The 23383-nt window shown below is 43.7% G+C and overlaps 2 protein-coding genes across 3 annotated transcripts in view; one reads left to right on the forward strand and one right to left on the reverse strand.

Moving 5' to 3' along the window:
* Positions 1–11750, forward strand: part of LOC139650677 (myomegalin-like) — a 22704-nt gene extending 10954 nt beyond the window's left edge. The window contains exons 17-42 of the mRNA XM_071527423.1: positions 1–94; positions 399–499; positions 551–771; positions 1571–1775; positions 1929–2045; positions 2157–2428; positions 2568–2782; positions 3200–3317; positions 3423–3540; positions 3691–3745; positions 5406–5668; positions 5761–5823; positions 5977–6135; positions 6387–6644; positions 6847–6978; positions 7118–7234; positions 7319–7508; positions 7625–7746; positions 8038–8274; positions 8820–8921; positions 9163–9380; positions 9500–9643; positions 9829–9967; positions 10078–10124; positions 10435–10489; positions 11473–11750. The exon at positions 1–94 is cut by the window's left edge and continues 94 nt beyond it. Coding sequence (XP_071383524.1) covers positions 1–94; positions 399–499; positions 551–771; positions 1571–1775; positions 1929–2045; positions 2157–2428; positions 2568–2782; positions 3200–3317; positions 3423–3540; positions 3691–3745; positions 5406–5668; positions 5761–5823; positions 5977–6135; positions 6387–6644; positions 6847–6978; positions 7118–7234; positions 7319–7508; positions 7625–7746; positions 8038–8274; positions 8820–8921; positions 9163–9380; positions 9500–9643; positions 9829–9967; positions 10078–10124; positions 10435–10489; positions 11473–11627 — 3917 coding nt within the window. The 3' untranslated portion in view covers positions 11628–11750. The remainder of the gene's footprint in view (positions 95–398; positions 500–550; positions 772–1570; positions 1776–1928; positions 2046–2156; positions 2429–2567; positions 2783–3199; positions 3318–3422; positions 3541–3690; positions 3746–5405; positions 5669–5760; positions 5824–5976; positions 6136–6386; positions 6645–6846; positions 6979–7117; positions 7235–7318; positions 7509–7624; positions 7747–8037; positions 8275–8819; positions 8922–9162; positions 9381–9499; positions 9644–9828; positions 9968–10077; positions 10125–10434; positions 10490–11472) is intronic.
* A 3277-nt stretch (positions 11751–15027) lies between these two features.
* LOC139650240 (5'-AMP-activated protein kinase subunit beta-2-like) lies at positions 15028–22481 on the reverse strand. Of its 2 annotated transcripts, none has more exons than XM_071526846.1 (8): positions 22417–22481; positions 21155–21334; positions 20766–20923; positions 20490–20583; positions 19084–19198; positions 18586–18719; positions 18363–18431; positions 15028–17073 (listed from the first exon to the last, which is right to left on the reverse strand). In XM_071526846.1, the coding sequence occupies exons 2-8, from the start codon at positions 21311–21313 to the stop codon at positions 16996–16998; spliced, it is 807 nt and encodes a 268-aa protein (XP_071382947.1). In that variant the 5' UTR covers positions 21314–21334; positions 22417–22481; the 3' UTR covers positions 15028–16995. The 2 variants fall into 2 exon arrangements, with proteins under 2 accessions (XP_071382947.1, XP_071382954.1); XM_071526853.1 differs by having other exon boundaries at positions 21155–21337; positions 22417–22466.
* Between the last annotated feature and the right edge of the window lie 902 nt (positions 22482–23383).

The raw sequence follows: 23383 nt of genomic DNA on the forward strand, positions 1-23383 counted from the left end.
AGCCTGTGGAAGTAGAGAAGACTCTTAACGGGGAACTTGAAGAAATAAGGTCACAGCTGGAGAGGGATGGATTCACCTCCCTAGCTCAGATGAGGTGCATATTTGCCTTTAACATACTCAGGAAACTTTATTTTGTGGTTGTCTAATATGAAATTATGGCAAAATATGGTCATAGAAAGTATATAGAGTGAGAATTGTTATACAGTAGGTCCATAACACTCATACATAGAAGTACTGTTGTTGTATCTCCAAAATGACAACTTTTCAGGAACTATGAAAAACATTGGTTTTAACTTGATGACCATCCTATAAATCATCCTCATCCTATAAAGGACAGTGTGATTCCATATTTATGCTGATGTCTATGTGGGTTCCTGTTTCTTTTGGTCCTCCCCTAGGAGTGCACTGCTGAGCCTGCAGCGGGAGAACCAGGCTCTGAGAGACAGCCAAGGGAGAGCTGGAGTCCTGGGACTGAGGACAAACCCAGAGGAGGAACACAGTCTGAACCTGGAAGAGGAATACGAAGAGGAAGAGGAGTATATTGAGGAAGAAGAGGAGGAAGAAGAAGAGGAGGAGGAGGAGGAAGAGGAGGAGGAGGAGGAAGAGGAGGAGGAGGAGGAGGAGGAGGAGGCACCTCCAGCGTCGGCAGGGAAGCGTGGCCCTCCGTGTGTGAGGCTGAGAGACGAGCGGGGGAAGAGGCACTGCACCCGGCCGCACTCTCTGGACCTGGGGACTTTACTGTCCCATCGTCAGCCACAGCAGACTGAGACGGTAACACATTAAACATTTAAAGAGGCATTAAGAAATCTTTGACCTTCATCCACCTCTATGGGCGACTAGTAGGAATTTCCTACCACAGATATCACCCAGACATATTATGGTCATTTTGTGCTATGGGGCAGTAAAATATCACCTACTGCCCCTTTAACTCATCACTGTGGAAGAGGATTAAGGCCGCATGTGACAAATGTATTTGATTTCTGAGATTAATCTCAGAATTCTGAGAATGAAGTCAGAATTACTTTAACCTCGGAATTCTGACTTAATTCTTAGAATCTCAGAATTCTGACTTTCATCTCAGAATTCTGACTTCCATCTCAGAATTCTGCCTTTATTCTCAGAACAAGATTTTTTCACGTGGCCCTCGTCCTCTTCTGTACATCTTACAATGTCTTAAATAAACAAAGAAATACCGAACAATTTGATATATCATAGCAATACAATTTAAAGCCTAAATGTGCTGACTGAATAGCAATATTTGACAATCCCTACTAAAGCAGCCTTGCCTCTAGGCCTGCCCTCCTTTTGTCTCTGACTTCTCTCTCTGTTGGTATAACAGTCTCTATGTCGGGCTGTTTTCTTAGCCTCATGGTGGTTTATATAAGCAGTGAGGTCCTGACAGCTGCTCCTGCCTGTCCTCTCTCAAAGATCACGGAATAGTTAGTGTACTGTGTGTTTATCAAAGTATTTTTTGAAATATGTATCCCCTCTGGAGTCAATTTAAAGTACGATGTGATGTCTTTTTATTTGGAATACGCATCAGCGTTGCTAAAACACTTTGTTTTCACAGGAGGTGGAGCCTGGTGGTGACAGCAGCGAGGTGGGAGTGTTCTGGCAGCATGTGGAGGAGGGCCTCCGTGAGCAGGCGGCCCGTCTGCGCTCCGATCTGGCTCTGAGCCGGCAGGAGAACAGAGAGCTGCAGGAGAGGCTGATGGTGTCCGAGGCCACTGTCCACGCTCAGGCTGAACAACTGAAGGACTACAGGGATCTGCTGAGTAAGTTGCACTCAGGAACACATATAGACGCATACACACACACACACTGATATGTGCACACGCAGACAAAAAAGTGCTCGACAAAGCAAAACAATAACCAGACAATTTCTTTTTCTAAAAGTGGCCAGTAATTTGTCTCTCACCTCTCTGCAGCGGAGACGTCAGTGCAGCAGGCCAGTAAGCAGGTGCAAGTGGATCTCCAAGATCTGGGTTATGAGACCTGCGGCCGCAGTGAGAACGAGGCTGAGCGAGAAGACGCTAGCAGCCCAGGTGACAAACAGAAATGCAAAATTGTCTCCAAAACCCAAACACACCCTATCTATTTTTTCTCTCACATGTCAGTCATACATTAATATTTCTCCTCACCTGTCCCTCCATCAGAGTTTGATGACCTGGAGATGTGTACGTCGCTGTCCCATCATCAGGACTATGAGGGTGCAGGCGGGGGCTGGTACACTGGTAACCGCAGCAGTAACACAAGTGCTTATGAGCTGGGGGATGAGCCAGGAGCAGACTCTCTCCAGCATCTGGTCCAGGACCTGCGCTCCCAGCTGACCCGCTGCCACAAGGTGATCCGTGGGCTGCAGCTGCGCGTCCGCTCCCTCTCCACCACCAGCGACTATGCTTCCAGCCTGGAGCGCACCCCACGCAAGGTAGCAGAGACAAGCTGCTCTACATTGTTTATTACTCTGGCTTATATTTTTGGGTTAATTCTTGTATTGAGTTTATGAGCATAAAGTGGATAACAATTACCCTCCTATCGCTTCTCTCCATTTTGTCCTGATCTTCCAGGTGAATTGGGCCTTTGAGGCGTCTCCAGCCCCTAGCGGTGTGGAGGAGGATGAAGGCTGGATGTCGGACACCCTTGGGACTCGCTCAGAGCCCAAGCCCAGCCGGGAGCTGCGAGAATTGGTGTCGCGTGTTGCCTCACTGGAGGCGCAACTGAAGAGCTCCAGGCTGGAGGGCAAAGGCCTGACAGAGGAGGGGAAATGTGCCACCTGGCCAGGGTGAGTGGAGCTAAGTTAGAGGGGTAGGGTTCAGAAACTTAGTGTGGGTTGGTTTTTGCTCCTGCCTCCATAGTCCCTGTGCCCCCTAGGCAACTTTCTTTTACCCAGCACATTTAGTAGATGCACATGGGAATGGCTAGTCATATGACTTCCAGCCCTTAGCGCTATGAAAACATGCCAAGATCTCTGCACTGTCTGGGATGTGCAGTGTGTCCTTTCCATTGTAAAGAGATTTTGCAAAGAGAAGTTCCCTAAAGACAAGCAGCATTACACAGCAGATAAACATCTACTAATCATGGTTTTAACTATGTACCATGATCATTTGAATAGCATGTTTTGGTGCTGTGCTGAATACTTCTTCACATTATTCTGTGGTTCCTTGTGTCCCTCTGGTCCCTTCTCTTCCTCCCTTCACAGAAAGTACAACACTCTGATCCAGGCTCAAGCCCGCGAGCTGTCCCACCTGAGGCAGAGGATGAGAGAGGGGCGAGGAGTCTGCCATATCCTCACACAGCACCTGGGTGACACCACCAAGGTAAGGCAAACCTCTCTGCATTCATCCCCTTTTTCATTCAAACCACGTTTTAATTTTATCTGATATAAATCTACAATATTCTACGCTACAACTTACAACTTATAGGCCTTTGAGGAGCTGCTGCGTGCCAACGATATTGACTACTACATGGGCCAGAGCTTCAGGGAGCAGCTGGCACAGAGCACTGCCTTGGCACAGAGAGTGGGCACCAAGATCAGTGGACGTAAGGAAAATCTCCTTTCCCTCACTCCTAGCACACAGAGAGTTGCTTCATGTTTTACAATTTCATGTTCTTATGATCTTTGTCTGCCCAAATCTTCATCTCTCTCTCCCCTCCTCTGCTCTCTCTCTGTCTCCTGTCTCATTTCCATAGGAGACCGTGCAGAGGGCCATGATGACAAGACAGGCCATGAGTTGCTTGCCCTACGGTGGGTTGGCTTCTTGATCATGTGCAGTTGTTTTTTGTGTGTGTGTGTGTGTGTCTGTGGCCGCATGTTTGTCAGAATTTGTTTACCATGAGGTAGGGGCAAGGTAAGCCAAGGGGTGATCTCTGCCTCAACCAACCCCATCCAGTCTGAGAGGTTGTTTTGTTTGGTCGGTGCAAACATGATGTGCTAAAAATACAAAAACTGCACCTACACCTCTCCATAGGTTAATACACAGGTTTATAAAATGGAATAAAGCCAAGGTAGAGTAAACTGTTCCTCACTACCTAATTATACTCATCTGCAATAATTTAACAGATTTTCAATACATGTGTACATACACAGTCCAGTATAGCTGTCAGCATGGCAAAGAACAGCCACATACTGTATGTTAACTGAACATGTGCTTAGTTACAGACCTGCACACGTGCATTACAGCTTAAAGATGAGAAATCAGACAGTGAACCCACGAATAGCACAGCTGAAACTTAATCTACCTACTTGATTCTCTTACCTACACACACACAGATACGGCTCAAGTATTGTATGCACATGTAAAGTACTTGCAAATGTTTTGTGGACTCTGGTTAATCATTCTGAGTTTCATAGGCTCCCATGATACAAATCAAATTTAAAACCAACACATTCTAGCCAGTGGCTCTACTTGCCCGCTCTAAACCTTCTTAACAACAAAGCTGCACGGTATTGTAGTATGGCCTGCAGTGTTGTGACATTTGTGTCACTTGAAATTAGTGCACCATAGTAGCTTAAAGTGTAGAGCACTGTCTCTCTCCTGGTGATTAGTTTACTTAGTCATGTGACGCGCCGGGGCAGGAGGGGAGCCGTCCACATGGCTCCATATGTTGGAGAGGAGACAGAAGGTTGTTGTTAATCCACACACAGGCTGCACACTGGATCCTTTACTGTTAAGTGGAGTGAGTTGAGCAGAGGACTCCCAGGTGTCCTGCCAGCCTCACTTAAGAGGCTCAGCGTGACTGCGTGACAGTCGCTCACTGCTGCCTCCTTCCATCCTCCCCAGTGTGTGGACTACTCTTCTTGTTGGAGCTTTGAGAAATCACTTATTAATGGATTTCGACAAAACTGACACCTTGCATGGATAACTACTGAGATTTTTTTTTTGCATTGCAGAATATTATGTATATTGTCTTCTGGGAGGTCCGGATAAAGTTAATAGAACCAGAAGCCAACAAAGACTTTAGTCAGTATTTCTGCTGGATCTAGACTGCAGCCAGACAAGGCTCAGCCAGCTCAGGCTGTAGTGCATCCAGGACTCGTGCTTCGTTTCTGAGTTTGACTGGTGGTCCGATGGCTCCTCTGTGGAAGTCTATGATTTCTAAGAGCAGTCCCATATACAGGGACTCTCTGTGGTCTTTCTCTGTGGGTGGGGGTCGTGGCCAAGCGAGAGAGACAGCCTTTCTTAGAATGCTGCTGGAGAGAGACAGGGAGTTTCTACATGGACAGCTCAAACAGTAAGGGAGATACACATGTAGTTTCCATGCATAGTAACGTAGCATTACAGAGCTCTGGCATGGATTGTGTCAGACAATGTTAAGCAGTTATGAATTGCCAATTATCTGCCAAAAATAACTAGAAGCTAAGAATGCAATGATTGATTCTCTTTCTTGTGTGTGTGTGCATGTAGGCTGAGTAAGGAGCTTCAGCAGAAGGATAAAATCATTGAGTCCCTCCACACCAAACTGCAGCAGCGTCCGGAGACCCCATCCAGCTGCCATGCCCTCTCCGAAACCACCGACCAATCAGACAGGACCTCTTTGGTGTCAGACGAGTGTCGAACCAACGAGGACTTGGAGCTGTGCTCTGATCTAGATGCCAGCGAGTATCAGGAGGAGCACAGGCGGCAGCCAGGACATGGATCAGAAAGAGAAGGTATCGTTGAAGCTTATTCTTTTGTTCACCTCTCCTGTCTGGAAATGCCTCTTTCCATCCTTTCACCTTCCATTCCCCTCTCCACCCGCTTCCAGTCTGTCCATCTATCCTTCCTCCCCGTGGCCTCAAGTCTTCCAACAGCTGTCCCAACATGCTCTGCTCAGCCCCTGTGGGTTTGGCCGTTCACTCTTCCAGAGGTATGGGACACACAGATCTATGATTTGTAAAACTCCAAAAACAAAAATCTGAGACTCTTATCTCAGCTCACCTTTTTCCTCTTCTTACTTCATGTTTCCTACCCTTCACTTCCTGTCATCCTCCTCCAGCCCTTGTCAGTGGGCCTGTTTCCACCTCCCTCCCTGTCCCATCTGGCCCTGACCTCTGGGGTCAGCATGTGACCTTTGACCCCCAGCCCAGAGCCCTGTCTGTGAACGCTGTTCGCCAAGAGTTGGACACGCTGTACAAACAGATGAATGAGAACAGGGGTGAGGGGCCAGGGACAGTGTGACATAAATGGAATGGTGTCTAAATTGTAATTCAAAATCAAAGACATAACTCATGATACCTTGTTAATAGATGCAATTATATTCTAAAATGCTCTGTAGCATAGCCAGGAAATAACTCCTGACTGCAGCCACCCGCTAACTTGCATCGATTTAATTTTGCAGTAGATGTTTTGTTGAAAACATTCAACAGGATGTTTTACACACCTCCATTGCTTTGTGTATGGTTACAGGCTTTGTGGTTCCCCATGGCAAGGCTCTGTCCCCTCTCTCACCTGGTGCCCACAACCAGCACGACCTCTCCACCTACAGCCAGCTATCCCATCATGCCTTTCAACAATACCAGCTGGGCGGCATCCCCGAGGGCCACTCGCTCAAGTCCGACTCAGGTCTAGTGACAGGTGGGACACTGTGGGATATGGAGAACATGGTTCAGCCAATTGGAAGCTATTCTGGATTATCAGGACACCAATCAGGAAATAGTCATGCAGGTATGACCCTATGCTATTCTCTATCACTATATATATACAGTATCAGGAAGTTTTCCAGGAAGCAAAAGTAATAGCTATGCAATGTGAAAAAGTAATTTTCCATTGCACTGTGACTTCAAGTTATTAGTAATGAAAAATGCTTAATGATAAGCTCAAGTGAAGCCACATGATTATGGCATTATTATCATGTATTTGTTTCCAGGGGTAGACTTGATAGAGGAGCACCTGCGGGAGGTGAGGTGTCTGCGTCAGCGTCTGGAGGAGTCCATCAGGACCAATGAGAGGCTCCGACAGCAGCTGGAGGAGAGACTGGCCACCGCTGGGCGTGATGGAGGTACAGCAGTCCACACACACATCTACACACACTCTATATATGGTATTCTCCTACATATAAACATACTGCATTAATGCCAATAACACTACCACTGGTTTCACTCTCAAATTATATTAAATAATTCCTGTTTTCATCCCAGGTGCACCCACTAACATCTACATTCAAGGACTGGACACAGTCACTCAGCTGTCCAATGAGATCAGGGTCCTGAAGGAAGAAAACCTGGCTCTACAGTCCCGCCTGCAGGCCAGCACAGGTACTGCATCTAACAGCCAACTGAACTGAAAACAATTCTGATTGTTTTTGATATTTACCGGTTCCCTCTCTCCTTGTCCCTCAGACACATGTGAGGAGGCAGTGCAGCTGCGGGAGGCGGTGCTCACGGGACGGGCCCGTCTGAAGCAAGCGGAGCTGGAGGCGGAGCAGTGGAAGGAGGAGCTAAGACGGCTGCAGACTCACAGCCAGGAGCAGGGACAGCAGATACACACGCTAAGGCAGGAGCGGCAGGCCAGTCAGGAGAAGAACAACAGGTGTGTGTGTCAGTGAGAAACAGAGAGCGACCGACAGACAGAAAGAAAGAAAGTGTGTCTGTCTGTGTTTGCATATTGGTCCTCTGAGTATACAGTATTTACCTGTGTGTCCCCAGGCTCCAGCATGAGGTGTCTCTACTGCAGCAGCAGCTGTGTGAGGGCAGGGAGCTGATCCACTCCCTGCAGAGTGAACTGCAGGTTTACGACCGTGTGTGTGCCAGCTCAAAGGCCAATAAAGGTCAGTGTATTCACTGTACACTACCTATAATCAATAGAAAATCTGCACTGCCCAGGGGTTGTCAAGTGGTTCATGCTGTCAGCGTCATGTGTTTTTTAAAAAAAAAGCACACCTGTATACTATATGTACAATTTCAAATATATTTGAGCACCCACCCTCTAAAGTATTCATAGCCAAATATCAAACTGCATCTAGTCGTTATTCTAGTGCTGTGATAGAATTAAGACTTCTACAGCACACAGACCTCCAGAGCAAGAGTATCTCCAAACTGTCAGTGACTGTTATCTCCAGGCTACCTGTGTGAGCTGCCAGGCCTGCCAGTGGAGCTGGGGGAGCTGCTGGGGGAGGTGAGGAGTCTGCGGGCCCAGCTGCAGAACAGCGTCCAGGAGAACAGTGCCCTCAAACAACTGGAGCTCCACAAGCAGCTGGAGCAGAAGCTGGGCGTCGGCTCTCCTCGGACTCCCTCCCTCTCCGCCCTCACTGCCAGCCCCCAGAGAGACAGCTTCTACAGACGACAGCTGCTGCACGGTGAGAGGCACACCGCTCTGGATATCGGTATACATCCATACAAACATACATACATACATATATACATACACTACCAGTCAAAAGTTTGGACACCCATTTTTCTTTATTTTTACTATTTGCAGTGACCAAAAACGTGTTAAACAAATCAAAACGATCTTATATTTTAGATTCTTTAAAGTAGCCGCCCTTTGCCTTGATGGAAAGGCACAGGCTTTGGAAAGAAATTTATACATAAGCATCAGCTTCACAAATTATATTACATTTCAAGTATGTAAGCATAAACCTTTAGATCAAACTTTTGACTAGTAGTGCACATAAATGCTTCCCTACCTACCTACCAACATTTGCATCTACTACATACAACAACACAGCATGTGAATTGTTAGATGCTTGGACAGACAGACCAGCTGTGTGTTTGCTATACTGCGTGAAACACTAACATACTACCACAGGAGACGTTGGTGAGGTTTAGGACTCTGCCTGGTGTGTTGTGGTGTGCTTTGCTGTGTGACCTAGCCTGGATTGTGTGTCTGCGTGCTCCACAGACCCCGCTCCGTCTCCACCAGTCAGGGACATTGGTCTGTTTAACTGTGGATCTCCCTACGCTCCCTACTTGGACCTGGAGGACAGCCACAGCACTGCCAATGGTGTGACTTTAACTGCACGGCATGACTGAAACTTAATCTCCCTGTGACATTTGTCTATCGATTATAAAAAGATTGTTATGCTTTGCAACTAGTATAACACCCAGTATTGATCCTAATAGCGTTGCCATATTTTAATTATTTATCACTGCCACAATCTCTTTCTTTCAAAAGGAAATATGATAATTTCATTAATTCTTTTCATTCCAAGACTCACTCCTCTCTCCATCTCTCCCTGCAGCAGACCTTCTTGACCCCCACTCTGAACTGGAGGGGGAGGCCCCTGACGGATCGTTCGCAAACCGCAATGGCCGCCATGCCATCGGTCACGTGGATGACTTCAGCGCCCTGCAGCAGCAAGTCCTAGAGGGCCGGAGCCTTGTCCAGCGCATGGAGACAGCACTGCAGGCCTGCCTCAGCCAACCACTGCTGGAGGGCAACCAGGAGCAGACCGGCGACCTGGTGAGGGACAGAAGGACAAGACACGTTGCCAAAGAAATATTCTTGAACAAAACAATGACAAGGAATAATAGAAGTCGCGGCTGTAAAGGTGACAGCATTTAACTGAGCTCTGTGTGCAGGTGCTGGACTATGGATGTGTGAAGAGTCTTCTGTCCAACACCAAGACTCTGAGGCAGATCTTAGAGGAGGCCATGGCTCTGCTGAAGATGTTCTGGAGGGCGGCTCTGCCCAGCGCTGATCGCTCCACCCAAAACCTTAAGAAGGTTTGTAACACAGTGTGGTGTTTCATGACCGAATGAATTTACTTCATGATACGACTGCACAAGAATGGTCTGGTCTTTAATAGCTTTGAAAGTCAAACCTGTCAGCTAACAATGCCAAGCCATGACAACAAACATCTATGTGTGTATGTGTGTGTGTGTGTGTGTGTGTGTGTGTGTGTGTGTAGGAGCAGTGTATGCAGGAGGAGATCTTGTCCCTGAAACTGCGTATGTCAGAGCAGGAAGAGGTTCTTCAGGGAACCATCCAAAGACTGAGGAGCACCAGCCGCACCAAGGAGAGCATGGAGCACTACATAGTCAACCAGTGTAAGTATGAAGCAATGAAAGTGCTGACATGGTGTGATCATGTGTGTGTACTTGCAGCCATGAGCCTATATTGTAATAGAGATAATAGAGATTTTTTTTGTTTATTGCAGTATCAAGGACTCGTGATGTGCTGAAGAAAGCAAGGACAAACTTGGAGGTAAGCAAAAATCACTTCTCCATATCCACCTTCATTCATACAGTATATCCCATACATAGGTTATCTGTACTGTACGCATATTCCATAGGTCACAGTACTGTGTCTGTCTGTAGTGTATGTTGTAGTGTGCCAAGTGTCCTAATCATAGTCTTTTCTATATATGGTGTAAATCAGTCACTTTGGGCCTTCTGCTTCTGTGTCACTTGTTCCTTCATCCTGCATTTGTCTCTCTCCTCTCCTCTCCTCTCCTCTCCTCTCCTCTCCTCTCCTTCTCTCCTTTCCTTGTTCCTTGTCTTCTGAATACCCCCAGAAGAACGAGCTGAGACTTTCCTCTCTAAGCTCCTCCTCTTCCTCTCCTTATGCTGGTAATAGTTTGACATCTTGTGGTGTTGCGAACAGGTAGAAGTTGTCCCCGATCTTTCAATTTCCTGACAACTGTGCTGTAATTCTCTGTGGTTAAGCTGTGGCTGCAGAGGTAATTGGATCATGGCTTTGTGGTCAGGGGCAACTTTTACCTCAGTGTGGATTTGCTTGTCCTTATCATGCTATGACATCACTGCTTTACCATCCTGACAGACAGCTAACATCATTGTATAACTGTGTTTACTTTGACTAGAAAATGGGAGAAAGAGGGAGTTATGACCGGTGACAATGGGCTTGTTATGGCCAAAACCAACCTTCCTCTACAGCTACGCACTGAAGTTGTTGTGTTTTTAGTCAACTTGCCTGGTTGAATAAGGGCTTAAAAAGGCCATGAGTTGTTCCTGAACCCACAACACACTCCAACCCGCTGAGCCACCAGTGCACCAAACTGTTGTTTACTTCTAAATGCCCCTGTAGTACGCTTGAATCTATTTACAGCTTCAAGTGAACCGTACTGCATAGTTTCCACTGTGTATATACTATCATAGTATCACTCAAGGACCTAAACACAAACATAGACATGGCCTGACAGCTTTAAAAAAAAAAAAAAAGGCTTACTGCTGCCCTTCAATCATGGGAGCAATGGGATCAAGCGCTGACATAAATACTTACACCCACTCACACCACCAGGCTCGCACCACACAGGCAAAACAGCAGGTGTGTGTGTGTGTGTGTGTGTGTGTGTGCGCTTGTAAGGGACAGGGGATATGAATAACAGCATTGCTTATCCTCTAATCATTCATCCTCAGCTTTTCATCTGCAATCAGTTGCATTTCAGGAATCTCAGTATAACTAACAGTGCATTACATGGCAAACTACTTCTTGTTGCGGTGTTACTTGTTTAACCATTTCTCTATTTTGCCAACAGTTTGTCTGTTGTATTAGATTGTATAACGCCTCTCTCCTCCTTCTCTCCTTCGTTCAGCTGAGGACCAGAGAGGTGTTGCCAGAGAGCGGCCTACTGATTGGGGTTTCCTGAAGACCAGCGATGCTTCCGAAGTCGTCGTGGCCACGGCCAATCAGCGTCCAGCGACGAGGAAGCGCAGCAGCCAATGCCTTGTTGAGACTCTGACCTGTTAAAGAACCAGCCTCAACGCCACCGCCTCTGAACTCTGACCTCTACGCCGAAACAGCCAAGACCTTCCCTCCACCCCTGGCCTTACCTGTCCCATCCGACCTTGAGAGTGCTTCCGTCCCTCCCTCCTCTGCCCTGCCAGCTCACACCTATAGGCAATACGTGCACAGTATCATTTTGCACCTTGAGCCTTACCCCAAACTTCACTCTCCCCCTTCCCCTATCTCTCACGCTCTCTTTTTCCCCCCTAATCCCCCTTACATCACTACATCTATTACTGTCTTTGAGTGATGCAGTCTGCAGTTTGCCTTGTTGTGTGCGTGACAGAAGAAGGTGTTTGAAATGTGCCTCTGGTGGTTTCAGTGACGTGCGTCCCGGCTGCTACCGATGGAGTTGGGTGAAGTTGCTCCTAGACGCTGATCTCAGACCAGATGTGTGATTTAGGAATTTGGAAGCGTAATCTGGCTCCAGATCTGTATCTAAGGGCATCCTCTCCTAAGAGCCAGACAGCCTGTGGACGGAATAAGTGTTAATGCATGTTTTACTCGTGGCTTGTGAGAGGAATTCTACACACGCGTACACACACCCACACATATATGATCGATCACTTCACTCGAAGACATGAAATCCTCAACTTTGACTGCCACAGAAATGCAAGTTTACTCCTTGTGGCACTTCCTTAATGAAGACATTTTTTTGCAAGTGCAATGCAAATACAATGACATCCACAATGTATCACTAGACACAGTGGAGGAATGTAGGTAGGTGATCACTACTAAGTAATTGTGTACTAGCTATTATCTGTATTTGTGGAGGAAGCTTTTGAATGGTATGTCAGCCATTAGCCAAGGGTTCTGAATAGCAGAACAAAAGCCCTAGAAAGGTTCTGTTTCAGTCACAAGCCTCTGCTTTTAGGTCCTAAAGGTCCTGGGTCATTTTTGGTACCGACCCACCAACCTGGAAGTACTGAAAGACAGGAAAGTTGGGTCAATTAAAAACTTAACACCAAACCCACATCTGTGTAAAGCCTGACATCTAATGGTAAAAACCATGCAACTAAAATTGCCATCTGCTATTGGCTGATCTTTGGTGCCAGGTGATGTCACTACCTGTTGTACTCTATAGAAGATGACATCATCTGGCACCAAGGATCAGCCAATAGCAGGTGGCAATTTCAGTAGCGTGCGTTTTACCATTAGATATCAGGCTTTAAACAGATCTGGGTTTGGTGTTTAGTTACACTTTAAATCCTTAAGGCTTTTCTCCATCTGGTCAATTCTGATTTTAAAGAATGCTATACAGTATGTAAAAAGGAGGGGCTAAGGACAGGGGTAAAGGGCTCAGATGGAACCAGGCTAAACACGCGTATTCAAGCTCCTCTACAGGGGTTCTCATACGAGCATGTGCAATAATGATGTTGTTTATTAAATGATCATGGCACACCGGCTTCTTTTTATTTCTGTGCCTGACACTGGAACATATAGTCACACTCGTAATGTTAAGAGACCATCAGTGCAATATTGTATTGTTCTGCATATTATATATTTTTTTCTGGAGTGTTGATGCATGACAGAGATGTTCAAGGGTGAAATCAAACCGTGCAGGAAGTTGTGGAACAGGGGATCACCAATAGTTGCCAAAGTTTGGACTTTGAACTTCTTACTTGACTTTCACTTGCCTTACCCATGCGAATGACAAACCCAGCTCTTACCTGACCATAGGGAAGTTGTGATGGAAACCTGCTGTCTTCTTTCAGAGGGCCTCTAAAGCCACAGAGACGGTAACCGTTAGACAGTTGGTTCAGTTTATTTGGAAACGTGCTACGTTAATGAGCTCCTTTTATGGACCAAAACAAAGTGGATCTTTCCCACAAGGCCATATGCTACGTGTGACTTCCACATCCTAAAATGTGTTTTGTTTTTAGTATGTTATTTATCTTGGTTCAGGCCGTCTTAGCATTCCCATGGCAATGGCAATAGATGTTATCAAGTTCTTCTAGTGGATACAAACTTTGGCAGGCTACTGGTGGGATCGTTGTTCTGGAATTTGCCTATTGATTACAGTGTTGCAATTCATCTTCCCATTTGCTTTGATGTGTATTTGTGCTGTACATTTGCCATTTTATGCTGTAAATAATATGCTTTTTTCTGTATTCAGTTTACCTTTTGTGTGTTTGTGTGAGTGTGCAGTGTGTGTGTTTGTGTGAGTGTGAGTGTGCGTGTGTGTGTGTGTGTGAATAATCACATCCAACATTTGCTTTTATGCAAAGTTGAATATCTGGGTAGCTGTGCAATAGCTTTACTCTATATCTGCTTTATTTTGATGTTAAACATCATTGCATTAGGAAAATGTTTGTTGATTTGACTACATTCACTTTCTGCATTGTATGATTTATAAGCAGTGTACGTTAGAGGATTACGCCATTTTTAATAAACTAGTCACATAGGCTGTATCTGATATCAAATCACAAAGAAACTATGCCTTCATGTTATTTAAGTCACTGATCACAATATTGTTGTTCACCTATAACAAAGCTCTGGATAATGTTGCTTCGCTTGCCTTTAAATTTAGCTTGAGAGCTACTTCAATTGGCTCTCAACTGTAGAAATGGCCTTGAACTAGCGCTTGGTGTCTACCTTAGATTTGCCAAATTAGGTCTTGTTTGCGCTCAAATCTTTGGAAAAAGAAAACATTTGAGTGAATTGCCAAATATTTCAATAGATACAAAGTTTGTTATTTTCTTTTGGAAACTAAAGATGTTAAAGGGAAAAGCTTTGAAGAACTGTATAGCCTACTAAAGCAAAAAACACTGATTTGAAAGATTGTGAAAGAATTGGGTCCGCACTGCACCTTGTTAGAGCGTAAACAATGCCTTTTTAGTGTTTGTTGTTAAGAAGGGAATCAAACAGCAGTTTGAAACAGTGTGCTGTTGGTCCTGAGTTTTATATGTATATAGTGCTATTTGATTGATGCAGCTATGCTATGTGATTGGAGAGCAGCTTTGTTTCCGAGTTTGTGTGTAATGAACTAGAACGCCGATACAGGACTCATATGGATCCTGTCTCTGATGACAGTCAGTGTGTGTTGTGTTGGCAAAGTATTAGCAACGAAGGATTTTGGGAAAGAATGAATAAAACATTTTAAAAAAGCCTGTGTGGCCTAGTTCTGTTGAATACACAATAGGTTCGGTGGTATATGTTGATCCCACAGCTCACAGATGGTTCAGGTTTAATTGGGTTGTTAAGAGGTGGACTTGGGTATCTAGTGATAGATATGGAAATAATGTGAAGAGAACATACAAAAATATGTCTTTAGCTATATCAAACCAGCAGAACAGGAACTTAAACCAGCAACATCACCCAACCAATAGAAAGAAAGACAAAGGAATAGGAACAGCTTGTCCTCTTTTTATTTGCAAACAAGTAAAACCTTGTACAGTAGATTTCAACACTGCTTCTGCTAAGTATTTTCTTAAAACAAACATGAAAGAGTTGTAAAATTCAAGTTTTGGTTTTAGCCTAAAAGCGCCATAATATGTCCATACTCTTTATCATATCCTTAAGTCTAAAGCCTCTTGAAACAAAACCTCATAATGGCTCAGAGTATTTTTGCTGTCTCGAGTTTTTCACAAACAGGAGTTTTGAAATCCCCTTTCAGAATTCTGTGGGTTATGGGTACATATGTGCAGATACTTGAACGACAAAATTCACACCATAACTCAAAATGCAGACTCACTTGAATGGCTATAAACAACACAAAAGTGAGAAAAGTATTTATAGCTTCAAACTGCACTGAAAACTCCATTCATCTGTTTAGCATTTTGAATTCATCTGAAAATGATAGAATGTCTCCGATCACATCGATACAGGATAAAATGATCTATGATTAAGTTATTACAAGGCCTTTATCTCAAAATGACAACCATGAGGGAACTTCCACTGGCCATTTATTTCACTTTACTAATCAGAATTTGACTCCAAATGTGAGATCAGGCCACACTTGTGAAATGTGCCATATACTCATAATTCGTAGACATTCAATACATGCAAAACAGCCAAGAGTAACTGTTGGGGTGTGTAAGCCACTGTGTATAAATATACATGTAACAGATAAATACAGTACATCCCTATTTGATAAATAGCATTAAACACAGATGCACAATTACAAAGCACTGCAATTTCAGCATATCTATAAAATGCAGATTGGACTCTACAGTCCAAGAAGCTACAGTACGAGAGTAGTCTGCTGCATAGTTAAAAGCTTATGTCAACAGTCCTGCTCACAGGATGGTAAAGTGCTCGCAAAATTGTGTCAATATAAAGGCAACAGCAGAACTAAACACAGGCTGCAGCATTAGACCTCCGTTCACCATCTACAAGCCCAACAACTAAGGAAAATTTGTTTATATTAATATCCAGATTCTGTGGAAACAGCCAAGAAGTCCACAAATAGTGACCATGAAATATACACTTTGGGAAACTAGGGCTCATTGGTAATTTGGTTCATGTAGCAGTTGGTTCAGCAGTGTGATTCTACTGAATGACACAACTACACAAACTCAACACAACATGTAGTACGGATTACATCAGACATTGTTCGTGTCCCTTTTTAGTATCATCTCTGGGATGAGCGCTGCCTCCTCAACAGGAACAGGACATCATGCTCCTGAGTCTACCTTCAATTACAATGCAGTTCATTTTATAACAGTTTATTGCACGTAATGATAAAGCAATGCCAAATCTGTTCTCATCAGTACCTAGGCCCCAACTAGTGGCCATTTTAAACCACTCTGGTATTCTGCATGCACTAGCCAAGGATGACGGTAAGTCAATTGGTTTAAAACTTAATTGTATCAATGCCATAGAGGATATGAGGACACAATACTTTTAAAATCAAACAGTTGATCCGCACCAATAACACTCAAAATCCCAACAATCCTCAACATCCTACATCCAACAGGTCTAGGCACCCTCATCATCAAATCAAATTCTCTTTGTACACACCAACATGCATAGAATCACAAGGTGCTGCAAACACTCAAATACACACAGTGGTTTTGTCAGTCTCTTATCTCTGGATAACTGTAGATGCGTCATAGGTAAATACCACAGTATGGTTTTGATCTCCCCCATAGGAGGCGCAGGCCGAGCATCACAGGTGACGCCCTACACACTTTGCTACTTTTGTTCAGAGCCCTATGTAGAGATAAGTGTGCCCTTTTAACCCTATAGCCACAATCACAGCCACTGGCCCTTAGCTCACCTGTAAACTGGAAATTGTTTCAGTGCAAGATTTGGCTAAATGTGATGATAAAAACCAGCAGAATACAAACATGCTGCTCTCTATAAGCACCGTGGAGCACGCAGGTGGGGTTTAGATAGGCTTATAGAGCAGAGATGTGACATATTTCTTCTTATATCTGTGAGTCGCACTGAGCACCATCACTCCGTCCTGCAAAAACAGAAACAGAATATGTTAGTGGGGTCAATCTTCGCTGTCAACTTCATCTGTATGTCACAATCAAACACTTTGGAATTTCAAAAGTCTATGTAATACCGTAATCCAGGAAGTACAAATATACTGTGTACAAAATTTTGTGGAGTCTAGATCAAATCTGTGGGAGAAATAGCGAAAAAAAATTAAAATTAAGCTAGAAATAACCGTCTCGCGGTTGTATGCCTCCGCCAATAAACTTTGTTTTATCATTGCAAGGACAGTCTTTATTTACTGAACATATATATTTAATGTGATTATTAGGTCAACTTAAAGGATTTTGGTGTCTGCAAAAGTAAGTGACAGCACCGTTTTCTCAGCTACAGTGGTAAGCAAAATATTATGATGTCACAGTGAAGTTGACCTTTGAACTTTTGGATATAAAATGTCATCACTTCATCATTTTATCCTATTAGACATTTGTGTGAAATTTTGTCATAATTAGCATATGAATTCTTGAGTTATGGCCAAAAACGTCTTTGGTGAGGTCACAGTGACCTTGACCTTTGACCGCCAAATTCTTATCAGTTCATCCTTGAGTCCAAGTGGACGTTTGTGCCAGATGTAATGAAATTCCCTCCAGGCGTTCCTGAGATATCGCGTTCATGAGAATGGGACGGACGTGAGGTCACAGTGACCTTAACCTTTGACCACCAAAATCTAGTCAGTTCATCCTTGAGTCCAAGTGGACGTTTGTGCCAAATTTGAAGAAATTCCCTCAAGGCGTTCCTGAGATATCGCGTTCACGAGAATGGGACGGACGGATGGACGGAAAACATAATGCCTCCAGCCACGAATGTCACCGGCGCGGAGTAATAAAAATGGCAGAAAACCATCAAGGCAGAAATGAAACCAGTATGTGCAATGAATTCATGTTGAGTGAAGGAATCTGAGCGAAAACAATATTCTAGGCTATACAGTTTGGGAGTTATGGGTCAGTGTGTAAAGTTAGTCCTTATAGTGCCACCATCTGACTGATCAGTGTGATTTGAAACCTATCTACCAAATTTGGTTGCTCTGGGGCTTGAAAGTCTCTGAGCTCCGCATCATTTTAAGGCAGAAAAAGAAGAAGCAGAAGAAAACATCTTGAAAAAAACAACAGGGTTCCAGAATCTGTGGAACATATGGAACATGGAGATGGGCAAAAAATGCCTATAATATTCTTTAAGAGTCTAATATTTCACGTCCAGGACAGGTTACATCTGTGAAGAGTAGCAAGGGTTGAGCAGTTTCCAGTTTCCACCTACCTTTATTGAGAGGGCATATAGGTGGTTCAGCATGACATGGTTGGGTTCAGGCAGTAGGGCAGGATCACACTGTGAAGAGAGGGAAAGAGGAAAACTTACCAATCACAGACAAAATAGTAAAACCAACAACAACAAAGAGAATCCAAGCTTTCAGAAAAATATATAGCGAGTTACAGTAGCAAACAGAATTCAAGGCAGGGGGCTGTGACAATGGGAAACTGACAGATATGTTGGTGTCCTTGTTGAGTATGACTTGAAGCAGGTGAGGTGGGAGTATGGGTGGGGCTTTGAAACGCTCCTCAGGTCTGAAGACATACTGCTCCTGTCCATAAGGCCCTGGAGGGGAGCTGGACAGATCTGTGAACAGACAACAGACACAATCACACGTCTGACCAGGTTCCTACAGTGTGATATATGTTGATAGCTGTGAGTCAAAATGACTGTTTTTACAAACAAATAGCACTGGGTATACATCTACATAAAAGTAGTTGTATGTGTATTGGGACCAAGCAATAGTTTTTTTTCCATGCTTTTCCAGACATTTTGTCCAACTCCAAAACTTTAAAACACCTGGAAACAATCAAGTTAATTTCCCAAACATTTCCAGACTATCCAGATCTGGACTGAAGAAAAACAATAACAATTCCCCAATAACTATTTCTGTTGATTGATGACATTTAGTTGTCTAGAGGGAAGTCAGTATAAACAGTATAAGATGTACCTGATGTGTCAGAACTATCCAGAGAGTCGACCTGCAGGGCATCAAACACCTCAAAGTCAGACTTCTTCACCTGGATCAGGTTGTTGATGGTGCCAAGCTGGCTGGTTACCACCGGCTGGAAGGAGAGGAAAACAACTATGATCAAGCAGATTCATAATTATTATTTATAACACACTGCAGCTTTTCCCTGGCCTTTAGAGAGGCTTAGGTGGTGTTGTGAGTGTGGCTGCTTTCACAATCACTGGGAGGGGCTGAAGACATTTGAAGAGTGTACAATGTACAAAGAATCTTTATGGGGTCCTTAGATGTTTTTGCTTCTCATATTCCATTACTATTTCATGACAAAGAGCAACAGTTACAATATTTGTCAGCATCTTTTAGGGTTGAGAATTGAGATTTTATCAGTGTCAATACCTTAAGGATTCCTTTTGAAATTCTGCTATTCTAATTCATACCATACTGTTTTGATTTTGTTATCCACAATTAGCCTGGCATTCAGACTGAAAGGCCATTTGGTTTGCTTCACACTTGATTATTCATTATTATTCAGTACTTCCTGAATCATAATTAATTCATGACTGTGTGTGAGTGACTGTGAGGCTGTGACGTGATGGGGTGAGCTCAGGGGGAAGCAGAGTGTGTTCAGTCCAGTTCTCTGCAACACAGGAGCAGCAAACAAAGAGGACAAAGAGACTCCTTATCGAAGTGTAGCCACACTTCAGATCCTTCTCTCTAGTATTTTCATTATGCTGCTTGTGCTTCAGCTGTGGAGAACTGAACTGAATACGCTCTGCTCCCCCCTGAGCCTCACTACGCCTCTCAGTCACACAGCAGATGAGGGAAGAATTGAGAGTGAGACAATTTGATAATGAGTTACAAATTGCACATTTTGTCCTATTTAAAATAATACTGGTAATCAATAACGGGAATTGATAAGGCAAAAGTGTATTGGTCCGGTCAGTTGCCCACTTCAGTGTGCCACAGACGTCTCTACAAGGTTGTCTCCTCTACAGCTCATTGCTGTAGAGGAAACACACCTGATTGTGTGTTTTGCAAGTGGACTATAAATGACCAAGATAGTGCTCTTTCCTTTCATTGTCCCATATGTTTTTATGACATTTCCAAAACTTTGTAGACATTTATGATTTTCCAAAACTTTTCTAGGTTTTCTAAAAACGGTTGCCTTTAGGAGAAATCATGAATCTATGGGAATGTTGTATTAAAGCAGTATTAAAGGAAAAACAAAATTCAGAAACCTTGTGTAGGCAAAACATAAAAAAATAAACACATTCGGAATTTCACATTTAAGAGGAAAAATGTGAAAAAACTGGTGGGCCACCTATGAGTTTAACAAGCCGAGAAGACCTGTACATTGGTAACATGAAAATGACTGGGTGTTGGTTTACCTCTGAAGAATCGTGGACCCACTGTCCGTCCACAAAGAACTTGTATTGGTGCTCTCCTTCTGGCAAGTCCAGGATCGCTACAAAGTCATTATGGCTTTGGAGAGAAGGAGACAGACTAGTATTAGTCTAGCACGGGCCTTCCTCTCAATAAAAACTATACAACCGGTACTCACAGTCACAGCTAGTGTGTCTAGCTGAGATAATGAACATGAGATCCATATAAGACAATCAGAATGTACAAACATCTTTGCTGAATTCAAAAAAAGTCCTATTTACCTCTTATTTAGGGGGATCTTGGTGCTCCAGTTGTTGAAGGAGCCAGCTATGTAGACCTCCTTGCCCCCACCGGCCCAGCGGATGACAGTGGGTCTAGCTTGAGGCCCGGTCTTCACCAGGTCATCTAGATCTGGGGTGAATTCTTTCTCTCCTAATGCCTGGAAACAAAGAATCACATTCATGGATTCAGCTTTTCCCAAACGTTCTCAGTTTAATTTGACTGTCAACAGTAGCTTGATTTTGATTATTTCAGTCAGTGGGGAAAGCAAAAGATGAGAAAACAAGACCAGGGAATTGCAAATCTCAACTCTAAGCCCTTTTTTTTCTCTGGGAACAAAGGAAACCTCTGTGCAATATCACTGTACTCTATTGTATTCATCCAGCAGCACCTTGGACTCTGGCCCGTGGGTGTTGAAAATGTTGGGGTCGTCTGTGCTGTCCACCATCTTGCTGCTGGGTTCATGGTCTTTGTGGCTGCCGCTGCTGTCTGAGCGATGGGCCTTGGCTCCATGGCGATCTCCAGACACCCTGTCACTGGTGTTGCCCATAATGTCTCACTCTTAAAAGTGCTACTGGAAAGAAAAGATTATTTAATACTGTGATGTATTGTCTACCTGGGCACAAGCCATAACCTAAAAAACTAAAATTTTTATTGTAACCTAGCTATTTAGAAACAGTGGCAAGCAAATCAAAAAGGGATAATACAGATAATGGGTTGAGAGCTTCTGTTAGCAGTCAGTCTCATACCCTGTTTAATATGTTCTGTAAGGCTAAAGGGGAACACCCACAATTTGTAAACATAGTCCTTGATGAACATAAAAATTAGACAGCAGCCTGAACAGCCTCGAGATCTGTCTGTTATTGTTTTGTATTTACTTGCATTTAACGTACCAAGGCCGACAACGTGACACCTTGAGATAATCTTAACAACCTCCGTTCGGACTCAAAGTGAAAATAAGAATAGCAGCGATATCTTGAACTCGTTTGGCCTATTTGGACAAGGGCAACAAGGGCTGCTTGAATATAGAGGATAAGTGTGACATCTGAAACTTTGGCCAATTTACAATATGACCACACCAACAGCATGCTTGGTAGGAATATAACTATTGCGAATATAATAAACAAACACATTAAATAGCATTCTGGTTCTTCCAGACTTAAAGCCTCGTGGGTTAGCTAGAGAACATTAGATAAAACTCAAAGTGCTATGGTAGAAACAACAGGGCCTGGCTGTAAGAGATCAGATTGCTTAACGTTAGTTAGGTTAGTTCAATCACCAGAATCAGAGACATAACACCGTCTGTCAACGCCCACTACTTGCAGAGCAACAAGTCCTACGTAACTACAGCTAACGTTATAGATCCAACTATACAATTAATGAACAGCAACAGAAATATAACCTATTTGAGAGTATATAGCTTGCCGCTAGCTGTTACACCAAAGTCTCCTCGCTGGCTAGCTCCACTGTGTCCATCTCAGGTCTGCTCCGCGGGGGAATATTTTTAGCTGTTGGCGACGGTTAGCTAACGTTAGTTAGCTGCTATCAATTGTAACAACCGAAGAGCTTGTTTCAAAATCAAGGTGTCAACTAGAACAACGGGACGAAAACAATAATTGATCGTTTTAGCAACGATACAGCGAACGAACTCACCAGTAAACAGCTGATGTTATATTTAGTGTGTTTTTAGCGAAGGCCCCACCTTCCCCAATAACTTCAGCAGGGTGCCCCAGCTACGGCTTCTGACTGGGACAAACTTAGCAGGGACGCTATACGCGATTGAGAAGGGAGTGAAATACTACAATGTCATAAAAGCAAAAAAAGTTCTTTGGTCCCAGCAAGTGGAGAGACGTTACAAATGGTTTCCACACAACTGCAGTACATCATGACATTGTCCATTCAGGGGAAACACAAACACTTTATATTTAAATGAGCTTTTAAAACAGCAGAACTGTTCAGACTGTAGGCTTGTCATTGGATGCATTGTGTTGTCCTAATTTTAATGGTACAAGCTGATGTTCTGTATTTCCTTCCCAGAAGTCCAGACCGTCCAGGGAGATCGACATGTTATTTGAATGTTCTTTTCTTTGTGTCCATACTCAGAATGCAAATTGTGGTAATGTGGCAGGACAGATATTTGATTAGCTTGCACCAAGATATTTTTAAACCAGGTGAAGTATCAGGGCTTGTTTAAAAAGGGACTTGACATCCATAGACTGGCCATAGCATCATTTTTTTTTGTCTTCCTCTCAGTCTTAGAGAATGTCCTTTTTTCTGTCTTCTGAATCGTCATAATTGTCTTGATCCCTTTGAATAATGAAACTAAATGACTTTTAATTGCAAGGACTTGAGTTTAATATGACAACAAAAGATACTCATTACCAGCAATACAAAACTGACGAAACAATCGTCAATCTTGGTTCTACTGCTGGGACCTTGCATATCTACTTCCTCCTGACAGTGTCTCTCTCATCAAATAATAACCATTTCAAGTCCATCCAGCTCATTTTATTAATATTGTAAACCTAAAATAAAAAAATAACAGGCCGATAATCCATGCATCTAAAATACTTTAATTATTGGAGGAATGAACATGAAATCAGACTCCTATTATGGATGA

This window comes from Centroberyx affinis, unplaced genomic scaffold (genome assembly GCF_046629955.1).
Source record: "Centroberyx affinis isolate AG114_WGS23_722 - 3 ecotype Tasmania unplaced genomic scaffold, CSIRO-AGI_Caff_v1 ptg000112l_1, whole genome shotgun sequence".
Classification (NCBI taxonomy): domain Eukaryota; kingdom Metazoa; phylum Chordata; class Actinopteri; order Beryciformes; family Berycidae; genus Centroberyx; species Centroberyx affinis.

What these genes read in the sequence shown, in the direction of transcription:
- LOC139650240 (XM_071526846.1), bottom strand. Translation starts at nt 21,313, where the DNA reads ATGGGCAACACCAGTGACAGGGTGTCTGGAGATCGCCATGGAGCCAAG. An exon ending in CCCACGGGCCAGAGTCCAAG is followed by an intron (nt 20,924 to 21,154) that starts GTGCTGCTGGAT and finishes CTTTGTTTCCAG; the next exon opens with GCATTAGGAGAGAAAGAATT. An exon ending in ACAAGGACACCAACATATCT is followed by an intron (nt 18,432 to 18,585) that starts GTCAGTTTCCCA and finishes CTCTCTTCACAG; the next exon opens with TGTGATCCTGCCCTACTGCC.